The sequence below is a fragment of the Vanessa atalanta genome, chromosome 12 (assembly GCF_905147765.1).
Source record: "Vanessa atalanta chromosome 12, ilVanAtal1.2, whole genome shotgun sequence".
Lineage (NCBI taxonomy): Eukaryota > Metazoa > Arthropoda > Insecta > Lepidoptera > Nymphalidae > Vanessa > Vanessa atalanta.
This window is the reverse complement of record NC_061882.1, coordinates 12,023,190-12,036,605: the sequence shown is the minus strand read 5'-3', so window position 1 is coordinate 12,036,605 and position 13,416 is coordinate 12,023,190. Positions and strand designations below refer to the sequence as shown.

At 32.4% G+C, this 13,416-nt stretch overlaps 4 protein-coding genes across 8 annotated transcripts in view; 2 read left to right on the top strand and 2 right to left on the bottom strand.

The window, feature by feature from the left end:
- Positions 1 to 2,084: 2,084 nt before the first annotated feature.
- Positions 2,085 to 4,147, bottom strand: LOC125067632 (serpin B6-like). Its single transcript, XM_047676326.1, has one exon. The coding sequence runs from the start codon at positions 4,105 to 4,107 to the stop codon at positions 2,944 to 2,946; it is 1,164 nt and encodes a 387-aa protein (XP_047532282.1). The 5' UTR covers positions 4,108 to 4,147; the 3' UTR covers positions 2,085 to 2,943.
- Positions 4,148 to 5,263: 1,116 nt separating this feature from the next.
- Positions 5,264 to 6,485, top strand: LOC125067774 (serpin B6-like). Its single transcript, XM_047676531.1, has one exon. It carries the CDS (start codon positions 5,278 to 5,280, stop codon positions 6,442 to 6,444), a length of 1,167 nt encoding a protein of 388 aa, XP_047532487.1. The 5' UTR covers positions 5,264 to 5,277; the 3' UTR covers positions 6,445 to 6,485.
- Positions 6,486 to 9,454: 2,969 nt separating this feature from the next.
- Positions 9,455 to 10,844, top strand: LOC125067962 (kynureninase-like). The gene has a single exon (XM_047676903.1). The coding sequence runs from the start codon at positions 9,538 to 9,540 to the stop codon at positions 10,816 to 10,818; it is 1,281 nt and encodes a 426-aa protein (XP_047532859.1). The 5' UTR covers positions 9,455 to 9,537; the 3' UTR covers positions 10,819 to 10,844.
- Positions 10,845 to 12,317: 1,473 nt separating this feature from the next.
- The window catches only part of LOC125067960 (ATP-dependent Clp protease ATP-binding subunit clpX-like, mitochondrial), a 39,756-nt gene continuing 38,657 nt past the window's right edge, over positions 12,318 to 13,416 (bottom strand). For all 5 annotated transcript variants that reach the window (XM_047676900.1, XM_047676897.1, XM_047676898.1 and 2 more), the window contains one exon: positions 12,318 to 13,342. In XM_047676900.1, the coding sequence (XP_047532856.1) occupies positions 13,341 to 13,342 (2 nt within the window). In that variant the 3' untranslated portion in view covers positions 12,318 to 13,340. The remainder of the gene's footprint in view (positions 13,343 to 13,416) is intronic.

Below are 13,416 nucleotides of genomic sequence, written 5' to 3'. Positions count from 1 at the left end.
AAGTCGATTTGTTTGGTTGACGTCTAGATGACAAGTTCATAGAAATGAAACGCAAAGCGTAGTTGAGTGTATTTCTACTTAGTTCTCTTGGCTTCCGTTAGATGACACTTTTGCTATTAATTCTAACCACGATAAATCTATCATTAATCATTATTCATCTATGAATCATCAAATAATTTCACTTCTTATCCTAAGTTACACAAATTACAAAAAGAAAAATTTCAAAACTGTTTTAATTTCTTTTATTTGTTTAGTCTTCCTCACGATCGTGTAGTACTTTTGCTGTGTCATCATTTCATAAAAAAAAAATCTCTTGTAAATTGTTACGTTGGTTATACACGAAGTTTGTTTTGTTATCTGGATGGATACTTTTCACTTTTCACTTTCTAATTGCACTATTTGTATTTTTTAATATTATTTTTATACAGTGTCGAAGTGAATCGTTTTAATGTGGCGCCCTCTCTCTTTAATAAATCATTTCAAATATAAGTCTTAAATAGCAGCAAAAATATATATATATATTTAAAATGGTATACAAAAAAATACAAAAAGTTTTGCAAATTACTAATATCGTTAGAGATTGTATAATTAAGATTAATGTATAATTATAATTTGTTAGGAAATGCTGCTAGCAGTGTGCAATATATATTGAAACATATAGTGGCATCATTCAATTTTTATTTGTTTCAATGTTAATAATGTGTTCCTGCTCGTTTGCCACATACTTATTGACACACATTAAAAAAAAAAATTGCACAATTTACTCAGTACAAAAGTAAATATTTGCAGATACATTAGAAATTTTGAATCCGCTTTGGAGGGCTTTCGAGTAGTACCTATTTAATATATTTAAAGCACACTTGTTTAGAATCTAAATACATATCGTGTAGTTGTCAAATTCTATGAATTCTGAGTAAAGACAGGAGAAATTAATAACTTTAGGCGCTGAAAAAATGATAGGTTCCACGTGTCAAGGATTAATAAGGACTCTTAAAGTACGGACAGCTGTTTTTGCAAACAGGATGTACAACATTTTCAGAATCTTCATTGTAGATCACAGTAATTTTCTTGCTTGGTATGGCATAGCAATGTTCTCACTCTCCATGAAAAAAATAATATATTTTAACAGATTAATTATTAGAGCGGTAATTCATTCGGTAATGCATATTATTACAAGCAACACGGTCATTTATTAATAACTAGCGACCCGGCTTCGCACGGGTGCAATGCTGATACTATTATACTACAGAATGCCTAGAATGCCAGAATACTACGTTTTACAGTTTTTCAATCATTAGACAATACTAACAGCTATGTCCCTGCGTCTTAAATCTGTAATATATTAATTTAAATTTATGCTGTAAATTGATCTATATGTAAATCTATATTAAATGCACAATATATTTAAAGTACTTAATTGGATAAGGATTAATGCTGTATTGCTTAAAATCGATTCGAAATTAAGCCATTATTTCTCGTAAAAAGTAAATGATAAAAATGGTTATTTTGGGTTATCCATAAGAGATAGACATATACCTCCGCGGACTTTTTGAAGACCTTTTTAAGGCGTACAATACTGTACTATATTATTTTGATCTATCTCGTAGGGTTCAGCCAGCTTTTGCAATGTAAGCACAAAAAGATGGGTTTACGACATCACTTTAAAACCTCTGAAATTATCAGTATTTCTCTCTATTCAACGTAGAGCGGCTCGAACTATCGACTATCAAGCCCTTTCCGATCTTTCTTGATCCTTTGGCTTTGCGTAGAAATGTTGAATCACTCAGCACTATGCATCTTCTACCGAATTTTTCACAGGTAATTTTCCGAGGAATTGTTTGGATTAAACCCGGCTGCCGAATTTTACCTTGGGACATCTCGTCAAAATTCCAAGTTTTACCCGCACCACCTAGATGTCCGAAAATCCACAATAATTCTTCCTCGCACAACCACTCTGTGGAAACAGCATAGAGGTCGGCGACGCACCTGCAAGCCTCCCGGTGTTGCAGATGTCCACGGGCGGTGGTAATCACTTTCCATCAGGTAAGCCTCCTGCTCTTTTGCCAACTATGACATAAAAAAAACAGACAGCAGTAAGCGACTTTGTTTTATACTATGTAATGAAGAAAGTAAAAGTTCGGTTAGCAGGAAAATATTAAACAGAAATATTACATTTGTAACGTTTTTGAATATGAATAACATAAACATTGATGGACGCGTGCTATTGCGGACTTTTCTGTAGGCGTTTTTTAAGACCTACGATTTTGGACTTATCACTCAGCTCAGTCATTTTCAACAAAACATTTACAAATATTTAAAAACCTTTCACGTCTATCGCTCTTTCTATCAGCGATGATCATCAAAATCCGTTAAGGAAGATATAAACTGCATTATTTTGTAATATTTATACATTCTTAATATTCATATTTAAAAAAAAAATGCTTTCTAGAATTTGGGCATGCTTGATAACCTATCCTTTTTTTAGCCCCTGTTATTTTGAGATCTTCCAGACACTTTAAAAAACAAATGAACAAAGTTTTGATTATTTTATACGAAAGGAATTCTATAAGGGGCCTTAGTTCGGTTCTGATAATAAAGGTGATATTCTAGAAAAGTATAAAACACTTTGAATTTAATCCTCAGCTTCTTAACAATATATTTAAACAGTAAATTATGAGTCAAGGAATGATCAATTCAGAGTAAACGTACACTTGGTTCTTGTGAATAATATCTTTATAGACCTTATTATTAATTATATACTGAAAACCACCCGCATGTCCCATTGCAAAATTCACAAATTTATTTATTAGTCGTATTCTCGATTCCGGATTTGAACTTTTTATCGTCAAGAGTTTTACGATCACTTTCTGTTCCACCCGCTTTATAGAATAATCAATTCAATTATGTATTTTATATAAAGTTTGTGATTATTTTTTGCATAAACTAGAATATACCACCAAAAATTACAGTTGCTGTTGACTTTTCTATGATAAAGAAAGAAAACGGTGGCATCACCTCATTTTCCTGGACAGTGGGAAGCTTCGCAATTATACCTGGCGTAGTTCCATACGCTACGGTCCCTGATTCCGTTACCGAAACTATGACATTGTGTTCAATCGTTTCAATGTAAATCGGCTCATTTGATATCCTGCCAAATGAGGCATCATTTGGTTCAAAAGCATCATATATGCCCATATCGTTAAATGGTTTCGCCAATTGTAATTTTGATCTTTTTACAAATTTCGGTAGCTTTACGTCAATATCTTTTAATCCGAATTCATCTTCGTCTCCCTGGAGCTTGGTAAAAATATCCCTGAATGTAACTCTTTCGAAATTTTTGTACATATCTTTTATACTGACATTCGCGTCGGGAAATAATAGTAGCATACAATATTTCCCATCGTTTCCATATGGCAACTCCGTCACAGTAGCCTTCATCGATTCCATGTGGCTAGAGCGCACTTTCGCACTCATATGCATCATTTCTACAATACCTTGTTTACCATCGAAAGAATTTACCATTTCCTTTGCGGTATTTGACATATTAAAGGGTGTTGACCAGTAACCTTTAAAGAAAATAACATTGGCCATAACAATAGTGGAATCTTTAAAATCATCTGAATGAAATATATATGATTTTCGTTTACTTGTATTTCTAAGTATTGAATTCGCACGATCTGCTGATAATATTGGGTCTTGAAAGTCGAAAGTCATAAATATCGAATTATAATCGTTCGTTAATATTTCCCTGAAATCTGGGTATATAAGAATGTTCTTATCCACAAAGAAGTAATTGTTATTCGTAACTTCCACACCAGTCGTATTTACTTGGAACAGCACGTCCGTTAAGTTTTTATATTGTTCGCTGAACTTTTTCCTATCTGTGAGTAACAGAAAAGCTCTGAAGATTTCTTTTTTTGTGCCTCCATGGGCACCGAACGACACACCTGCCATCATGCTCCATAAACCGAAAGGTGCTAAAACGACTGGACCTTTTGTAGCTTCGTTCGTGAAATGTAATAGAAGTAGGCTGACATTTGTGGGTCGCGAGCTAAATTCTGCAGCGCTACACGATGTGATGGTAAAAACAAAAAACAAAATCCACATTATAACTTTGTTCACGTCTTGATGTAATACGTTTATATTTAGCACTGACTCAATGTATAGTTCAAGCCATCGTACAAAACAGGTTATCTTGTATTCTCAAGGCTATAAACAAATAATTAAAATCAATTATGCTGTTGTTGTAAAAATCAGTATCGATGAACCTACCAAATTTTATGTTATATGCATATTCAAATATATTTATCATCAAAGGTTAAGTTTGTGGCAAAGTCATAAATTTAATGCATAAGGAAAAATCAGTTTATTTCTGGGAATTTCTAACCATTCACAGTTCGACATTATATAAATATTTTTCCTCAAAGATTACGATACTATGAGCATAGCAATTAACCATGTTTGTTTGTGCGTATGTTATAACTAAAGCCTTCTTTCCTAAAATTTATTGATTTGATTATTTGTGACTCTGTAAAATCAATATATTCTGCGTGCCACTTTTACGTTTTACAAACAAGTAATGTATGTTTAAAGCTTATAAACAATTAAATACCATGATTTAGATATAAAACAAACCATTTCAATGTAACCTGAGAACACCATATCGTTGAGGTTTCATTTTCCAAGTCTTTAATAATTTTAAACATATGTCAGCACACTTCGCGAACGAAACCACGGAAAAACCTATATCACTATTGTTGAAAAATTAAACACAGTAGAACCTCGCTTATCGGAACTAATTGGGACAATTGGGGAATCAAGAGTTCGAGAATCGAGGTTCGGATAAAATCCTGTATGGGTTTTATTACTTTTTTTTTATTGCTTTATAATTCAAATCAAACCGTTCAATCTCTATTATCGCTCATTATATTCATGACTTTATTTATAGTATCTTAAAAATAAAATCTTTTGTTGCTACTGTGTAAGATTTACGTCTGTAATGACAGATATCATATTCATCGGCGTATCTTATCGTGACTATTCCCAGTATCATACTTTTGATGTTTGCGGGTCAGATCGAAGACAATTACAGGATTCATGTTCATTGAATTGACCATTTTATCAAATTGTATTAATTATTTATCAGTATAATGTTTATATTCGTTTATAACTTATAACCTTAGGAATAAGAAATAAAAAATTATGTTTCCTTTTAGAATACGTTTTAAGTTTCATAATAAATCAGTTGAGTATTAAGCATCAAGAGACATAGTCACAATGTACCTATTATTTTTATTTTTTTCCATCACATTGTGTTATGCTGAACCAGAGTTTAGTTCACGACCGACAAACGTCAGCTTACTTCTAATACAGTTAACTCATCAAGAGGAGAAAGGTCCAGTGGTTTTAGGAACTTTTGGAATATGGAACTTGATGGCAGGTATTTCGTTCGGTGCCAGCGGTGTCACGAAAAAACAAATCGACAGAGCCTTCAAATTATCAACAGATAAAGAAAAGTTCAACGAACAATATAAAAACTTAACAAATATATTATTTCCTGTTAATACCAGTGAAGTGAAAGCTTGGAATGAAAATTACTTTTTTGTCAACAAAGACATCGTTTTATATACAGATTTTATTGAAATTTTAATGAACAATTACAATACAATATTCACGGTTATGGACTTTCAAGGTCAAACTGATGCTGCTCATCAAGCAAGTCAATTAATCAAAACTAACTTTCCCAATTCTGAAAATGTCTTTAGTTCCGATGATTTCCAAGATTCCTCGTTTATTATGAGCAACGTCCTATGGTTCGAAGGTTATTGGTCATCGCTCTTTAATGTATCACACACCAAATTGGAATTAGTAAACTCATTCGACGGCAGAACGGGTAGTGTAAACATGATGCAGATGAAAGCGAAAGTGCGTTCTAGTCACATGAAAGCAATGAAGGCTACCGTGACAGAATTACCGTATGGGAATGACGGGAAATACTGCATGCTGTTATTATTTCCCGATCCAAAAGTCAGTATAGAAGAAGTTTATAGCAATTTCGACAGAGTTACATTTAGAGATATATTTGCTAAACTTCAAAGCGATGAAGAAGAGTTTGGTTTAAAACAAGTCGAGGTCAAGTTACCGCGATTCGCAAAAAGATCTAAACTGCAGTTACGTACTCCATTTAATCGTATGGGTATTTTCGAAGCATTTCAACGAAAATACGCTCGATTTAATTACATAACTGAAGATCCTTATTACATTGAATCAGTTGAACATAACGTAGTAGTTATGGTAGCAGAAGTGGGGACCATTGCGTATGCGACTACGCCGGGTATGAACAGAGCATATACTACTTTCAGGGAAAATAAGGTAATGCCTCCCTTTGCTTTCTTTATCATTGAAAAGCCTACTGCGACTGTGATTTTCGGAGGAATTTTCTAGTACAAAACTGTCTATAAATAAATTACGATTAAATTATTTAATTTAGTTTTTATAAAAACGCATCTGGTATGTATATTATAGACAAGAACTAATGTTTTAGTAATTAGTTTTGTTTATATAATTGGATATATCGTATTTAAAATATTTTAATTTTTTCATCAATGCGTAGCATCTAGTTTATTGTATTTACGTTGACTGTGTTCTTTACCAAATATTTTTTTCTTTAGCATAAACAATTTTATTGTTAAGACAAATTATTTTTTTTATACTTATAAAATAATATTTATATTTATTACTTATTTTTATTACCTCTGTATAGTAATATAATTAAGAAAATTTATTAAACTAAAAGTCATAAGACCTGTCGTCGAAAATAAAATCAAGCAATTTAAGATTCAGCGCATTTTGTTTTGATAACTTAATTTATTTCCGTATGTTGGTGATAACGAATTGTTTACTTATATTTAACGAGTTAATCCCGACTGTATGTTTAATAGCGAGAATATAATCTCTAAGTGACGTGACGTCAGTTATGACAGCCAAGGTTACAGGGTGTACTGGACAGCTATGATGAAATGATCACGATCAAACGTAACAGGTTATCTAATAAAACAACAAATGTATATGTTGTTAGTGTTGTTTTTGAGAGTATGCATCAACAATTTACTGTGCGTAATTCTCTGTATACGTCTTTCTATTCATTTTGTTGACAATTCTAAGGAATGTAAAGTAAAAATATAAAGATACTTTTAATAATTTAAGCAATTAGTTTATGAAGAAGAATATTACGTATATGATTGCATGTTCGAAGGCAAAAAAACTTCAACTAGATATTTTATAACATTTGGTACTGACTTTGATTTATATACATTTTATATTCTGATAGAATTAACTTTTTCCGTCGTGTCGTATTTTTCGTCCATTCGGATTAAGAGGGTTGGGGAAGAGAGTGCATTAGTATTTGCACACATACTTGTGCACTCGTTATTAAGAAAATACTCTACACAAAGTGGCGTAGCTATCGTAGGGCCAGGTGGTGCAGTGCACCAGGGCCCCTGAGCTCTGGGGGCCCTCTAACCTAATCTATGAAAAGAGCTTTGAATAGAGATGAAGTATGGATTTAACTTACTAACGATATGTTCAACTCACTGTATCCTGTATCCTATTCTTATTACTATCTATAATTTTGAATGCCAATACACGTTAGAGAGGGGGCGAGGGCCCGATTCTTTTTCTATGCACCGGGGCCCTTACCCGCCTAGCTACGCCAGTGTCTACACATCATAAGTATCTAAAGTATATCCTTAGGGTTCATATAGTAACCTAATTTGTAAAGCGATAGATTTCTAAACGTCGGTCGTCTTGTGTTGTAAAAGATAACCTTTTCTATTTAAAAGGTTCATTACTGAAATATTTTTCCAATGATGTTTATTACGATTCCGTTTTGCATCAGTTAGTAAATGTTATTTATTTGGCATTATGCGTCTTAATATAAATAAAATTTATTATTTATATAATGAATAAAAATACGGCAGTCGTTTATCGTACTTATTTAAATTTTAAAAATATAAATTTGTTGTATTGTGATTATTAAATGAAAATTGTTAATAATATTATGATAAAATAATCCATTTAGCACAATTAGGGGGAATGCCCAGACGGAAATTAAAGACTTTTTAGTACTTTTAAGTTATTTCTTCATTATTACTAAAATGTTTAATTTCGAAAAAAACCGTATCTCTTGACCAAATAATATATTTCCTTTCAAATTATTAGTAGTATACCTAGTATTACTTAAGTAGACACAAAGTTCCAAAAAGTCCGAAATGATAGCGAATCATTAAACTACACCATCATTATCGCTCCATTTTGATAGAATGTCGAAAAAAGATTTCAAGGGTTACTCAAAACATTTTCGTTTGGTTATACCAATCAGTATAACTAAATTAATCGGCCTTTCGATCCCCCAGTTAGAATGGAATCCCTGAGCCCAGTATGAATTTATGGTAAAGACGGTACTGGACACAAAAACATTTTTCACGGACAATTAAGCCCCCGAATGCCAAGAAACCGGTGAAAATTCGTTGATGCGCTCTGAAGCAGCCTATCACTTTTATGACTTAATCACACTATTAAAGATATTAGACGCAAGCTTATTTTCATGGAGACATTCTCGTAAGTAGGGTGACTCTTATGTTCATTATTATAGGATTGTTACAATTAATTTCATGTTGGGCAAATTAGCCGCCGATGTAACCGTTATTAACAACGAGATTTAAATCAAGATTTGAAAGTTGTGTTATTTTATCAGTCCATTTTATATTTGCTTCAAGCTTCAGATTTTCAGGTTTATGGTGAAAAGTTTTTCTGATAAAAATTCTCAGTGACAGAGGCTCCGCTCTTTTTTTATACTGAATTTCTTGTGCCTTGGAATGAATATAAGTCTGTTGGTTGTGTTTATTTGAATGAACTATTTCCGGTCGTGCCGAAAAGGATTATAAAGGTGAGGGAATGGAGTTCGTTTGTATTTTCGCACATTAATATTTATCATTGTAAATATTATATTTACAATATTGATTAATACCAATTTAAATCGAGTCTCATTTTATTCCATCTTTAAATTTGAATAATTTAATAATAGTATGTATGTAATGTATTAATTTTATAAGGTTCATTAGCTAGATTTGACGTAGTTCACAGCTTGAATTACGCAGTATTTATACAATTTGTTTCTGCGGAGTCAGTTATCTCTAAAACCACACACTCAAGATTTGTCACTGATTTTATTTGTAAAGGTGATGATGATGAAAAATGAATAACTACAACAAAAATCATTATTACCATTTCATGCAGGTATCCGTAACAGGACTGTCCTGATTAAGATTATATCATGGTTAATTACGAAAAAAATGCAGCGAAGTCAACAGCATATTACAAATAAACATTAATAATGTGTGCATACGTTATAAACATCATTTTATATAAAAACACCGACATCATACACTTTAATTTACGGACGACACATTGACCAAATCGTATCAATATTATATTGTCTAAATAAACGTCGAGAATAAAAATAATTTTGCCATAAAGATGGAAAAGCAATTTCAAGATGGAAATAACTATCCCTTATTCATGGACAACAACGATAGTCTAGGGCATTTTCGACAGCGTTTTTACTTGAAGAAGGACAGTATTTACATGTGTGGAAACTCGTTAGGACTAGCAACAAAGGACGCAGAGGAATCTATACTAAACGTTGTTGACAAATGGAAAAAAGAAGCCATCAAAATTTGGAATGTGGAGGAGAACAAATACCATCTGTATTCAATACATTTAGCTAAATTAATGGCGGAGTTGGTCGGTGTCGACGATGACGAAGTAGCCGTTACTGCTTGCACTACTGTTAACATACACCAGGCGGTTAGCACTTTTTATAAACCAACTAAGGATAAGTACAAAATACTTGTAGACGATATCAATTTTCCTACCGATCGATACGCCATTGAAAGCCAAGTCAGACTAAAGGGATACGAAATAAAAGATGCAGTTAAAATTGTTAGGTGCAAAGGAAAATTTGTCGATGAGGATGATGTTATTGAAGCAATGACTCCAGATGTCGCATTGGTCTTGTTGCCGACAGTATATTACAGATCAGCGCAAATTTTAGACATGAGAAAGATAAGTGAAGCGGCAAAGAAGAGGAATATTATCATAGGATGGGATTTAAGTCACGCTATTGGCGCGGTCGAAGTTAATTTAAAATCATTGGACATAGATTTTGCTGTTTGGTGCACGTATAAGTATTTAAACGGTGGTCCAGGTTCTACGGCAAGCTTATACATAAACAGAAAACACTTCGATCAGATCCCAGGCCTGGCTGGTTGGCACGGTAACAAGGCAGACACCCAATTCAAATTGCTCCAAGAATTCGAACACCGACGAGACGCTACCGGTTGGCAGATTGGAACACCGCACCTTTTTTCAATGGCGGGACTCGAGGGCTCCTTGAAGTTGTTCAAAGAAGCTGGACTGAAGAATATTAGGAAGAAATCCCTCCACATCACCGCGTACTTAATGTTTCTAGTAGACACTAAGTTATCAAGTTACGGATTTACAATTGGTAACCCGAGGGACGATGAGAAGAGAGGGGGTCACGTGTGTTTGGAACATGACGAGGGCTACAGGATTTCGTTGGCGTTAAAGGCTCGAGGCGTCGTTCCAGATTTCAGAGATCCGAATGTCATTCGTCTGACTCCCGCTGCTTTGTATACGACTTACGAAGAGGTCTATAGAATGGTTGAAATCTTGTTGGACATCGTTAGAAGCGAGTCTTATAAGGAAATTAGTGACGCAAGAAATATGGTTGTTTAAACTAATATTGTTATGTTTTAGTCATTAAGTGTTAAGAATCGAATAATTTAATATATTTTGATGTTTTCCCAACTGAATCATTTATTCCAAACATCCTTCAGAAGTAACGAGATATAACCTTTAAAAAAAAAAAAACAAGAAAATATATAGTTAATTACAGTTCTCGTTTGCTACGGCTATACGGATTACAGATAAAACTATGATTATAAAATAACAAAGTTTAAATTCAAAAGAAAAACTACGTTTAAGTTTTGCTTGCAATAGATAGTACAATTGTTAAAATAAACAATATATATTGACAATTAACGTCAACCGGGAAAATAAGAAGGATCAAAGAACAAATTTATAATATTACTAGCTGGTGGCCGCGACACCGTTCGCTGTTTTTAAGCCTCCAGTAGGATTATTATATGGTTGACATATCTGTGTATCTTTGAGTCTATCGTTGTTGGCATTGTAGTTCCCAATAAGTATTTGTCTAACTGCGCAATGTATATTACACGATATTACACGTAATGATGTCGGGGATTATAGCATCGATTTTTTGCAGTTGCGAACACGCGACAGAGTCACATAAAACTAGCCATATGTACTCGACTCGCTTAAAAGCCATACCCATTTATATTCATAGTATACTTATTTTCAAATGCAAAGAGATGATGAAATCACTAGATCTCTTTAAAGAGGTTTTAATATTAGCCCTGGTTCCATGACATCTCGATTTTAATAAAACAAAGCCTTTATGTTACCTCGATCTAACTACAGTATATCAGTGAAAACCGCATCCAAATCGGTAAAGCCGTTTCCGAGATTAGCTGTAACTAACGGATATATAAACAGACAACAATTCTAAAAATCATATTAATATGATCAAATGCGTTAATAAATACCCCCAGTTCAATTTTTTCTCAAATATCTTCTATGTACAGTTTTCGATCAGTTAGGGTTTTATTATATGTATAGATAAAGGAATTAGTCAAACTTTCCGAACGTCATAATATCAAACTGTCAGATTGGTTTTAAATTAATTAACTTTTGGCGGGAGGCAGAGCGAAATACGGCTAGACGTCATTGTTATACTTTTTTTTGTAATAATACTCTGTTATTAATTAATATATTCATGTAATAAATTTATTAAAATCAGTTTCGTTTTGTAAATATAATTTGGATAATGACAGCCAAGTGCAACGAAGACTATATTATAGTGAAATATTGTACTGTACGAGTGAGTGTGCAAACACAGGTTCTTTTTTTTAATCTTCTTTCTCATAATAAAGGAACGGCAATCCGATATGAAGGGGAGATAATCCAGACTATTGACTCTGGGTTATTTTTCAAAGAGTTACGAGAGTGTACTTAGTCGGTGCCATATTTCAAATATCAAGTTACTACTTTCTTCAGACCCCAATAACTTTATATATGACATAGGTAAATACTATAATATAGGTCTGCATTTTTTAGGTTAGCCACTAGACCCTAGTGGAATAATCAAACAATAATTCCGTTCTTTCTTTATATTTTATCTCGAAAATAGGCTTAGACTATTTTAATTGTAGCTGCAATGTGATTACTTTTTAAATAATTTACGCACCATGTATCGTAACTTGAAATTTCTGAAATTTCTCTTTTTTTTCATAATCACGTCACAACTTAACAATATTTAAATAGAAAATAATTAAAATAAAATTAAAAAAAAAAACAATTGTCAAAATATAATTTCTCTCACAGTGTTTCCAAACAGTATTATTACTATATATTTCGGTACTTAACTTATATGGGCATAGAAAAAAAAAATCTAATCTATGGAACCTTAACTATTTTATCTAGATTTTTCTATTAATTATTATTTACAGTAATTTACATCACAAGAGCAATGTTGTACGGTGGCTGACAATACAACATGTTTCCTTATTAAATTTACTTTTTGTATTTTTACACAAAACTCGAAATTTAGCCCTAAAGGAACTATAAATAAAGATCATTTTTATAAAACATAAAGTATTAGAATTAGAGCAAACTTGTGTTTTAAAACAAGTATAATATTCAATCTTTGTAATTTTCAAATTAAAACATTTTAGTCGTTAAAATAGTTATTATAGTAACGAATTTTTTTAATTTTTTCGGATTTTAATTTTGAAACAATTATCTTCAATTTCTAAACTAATTTGGTGCTAAAACAAATCAAGAATATCTTCATCAACTCAAATGTAAACTTCAATTATAAAATTACTGATTTTAAATGCTGAAACTAGCCTTCGTGTGGATAATGTTATAAATATTTTCATCAAATACAGTTAGAAATGTTAAACAAATCAAAAAACTGGATAATTAGTTATCATTAATCTTTTTTTTTGTTATGTTCTTGATTTTTTTTTTATTTTTTTTATCTATGGAAAATTCAATTGTCTATAGATTATTGTTTGTCTATGCAGTTTCTATTCGTAGTCTGTCGTCATGACCACCATACTCGTCCTCACAGCGCACACTGAGTGACAGACGGCTCGGGTTCCGTCGCTTTTAGTTCCTGCAATAGAATAACACATAAATTTATTATATCAAAGTGAAATAATCACTTACAGGTCAGAATGTAAAGTTCAA

Coding starts and splice junctions, on each gene's coding strand:
- LOC125067632 (XM_047676326.1), bottom strand. CDS start 4,107: ATGTGGATTTTGTTTTTTGTTTTTACCATCACATCGTGTAGCGCTGCA.
- LOC125067774 (XM_047676531.1), top strand. CDS start 5,278: ATGTACCTATTATTTTTATTTTTTTCCATCACATTGTGTTATGCTGAA.
- LOC125067962 (XM_047676903.1), top strand. CDS start 9,538: ATGGAAAAGCAATTTCAAGATGGAAATAACTATCCCTTATTCATGGAC.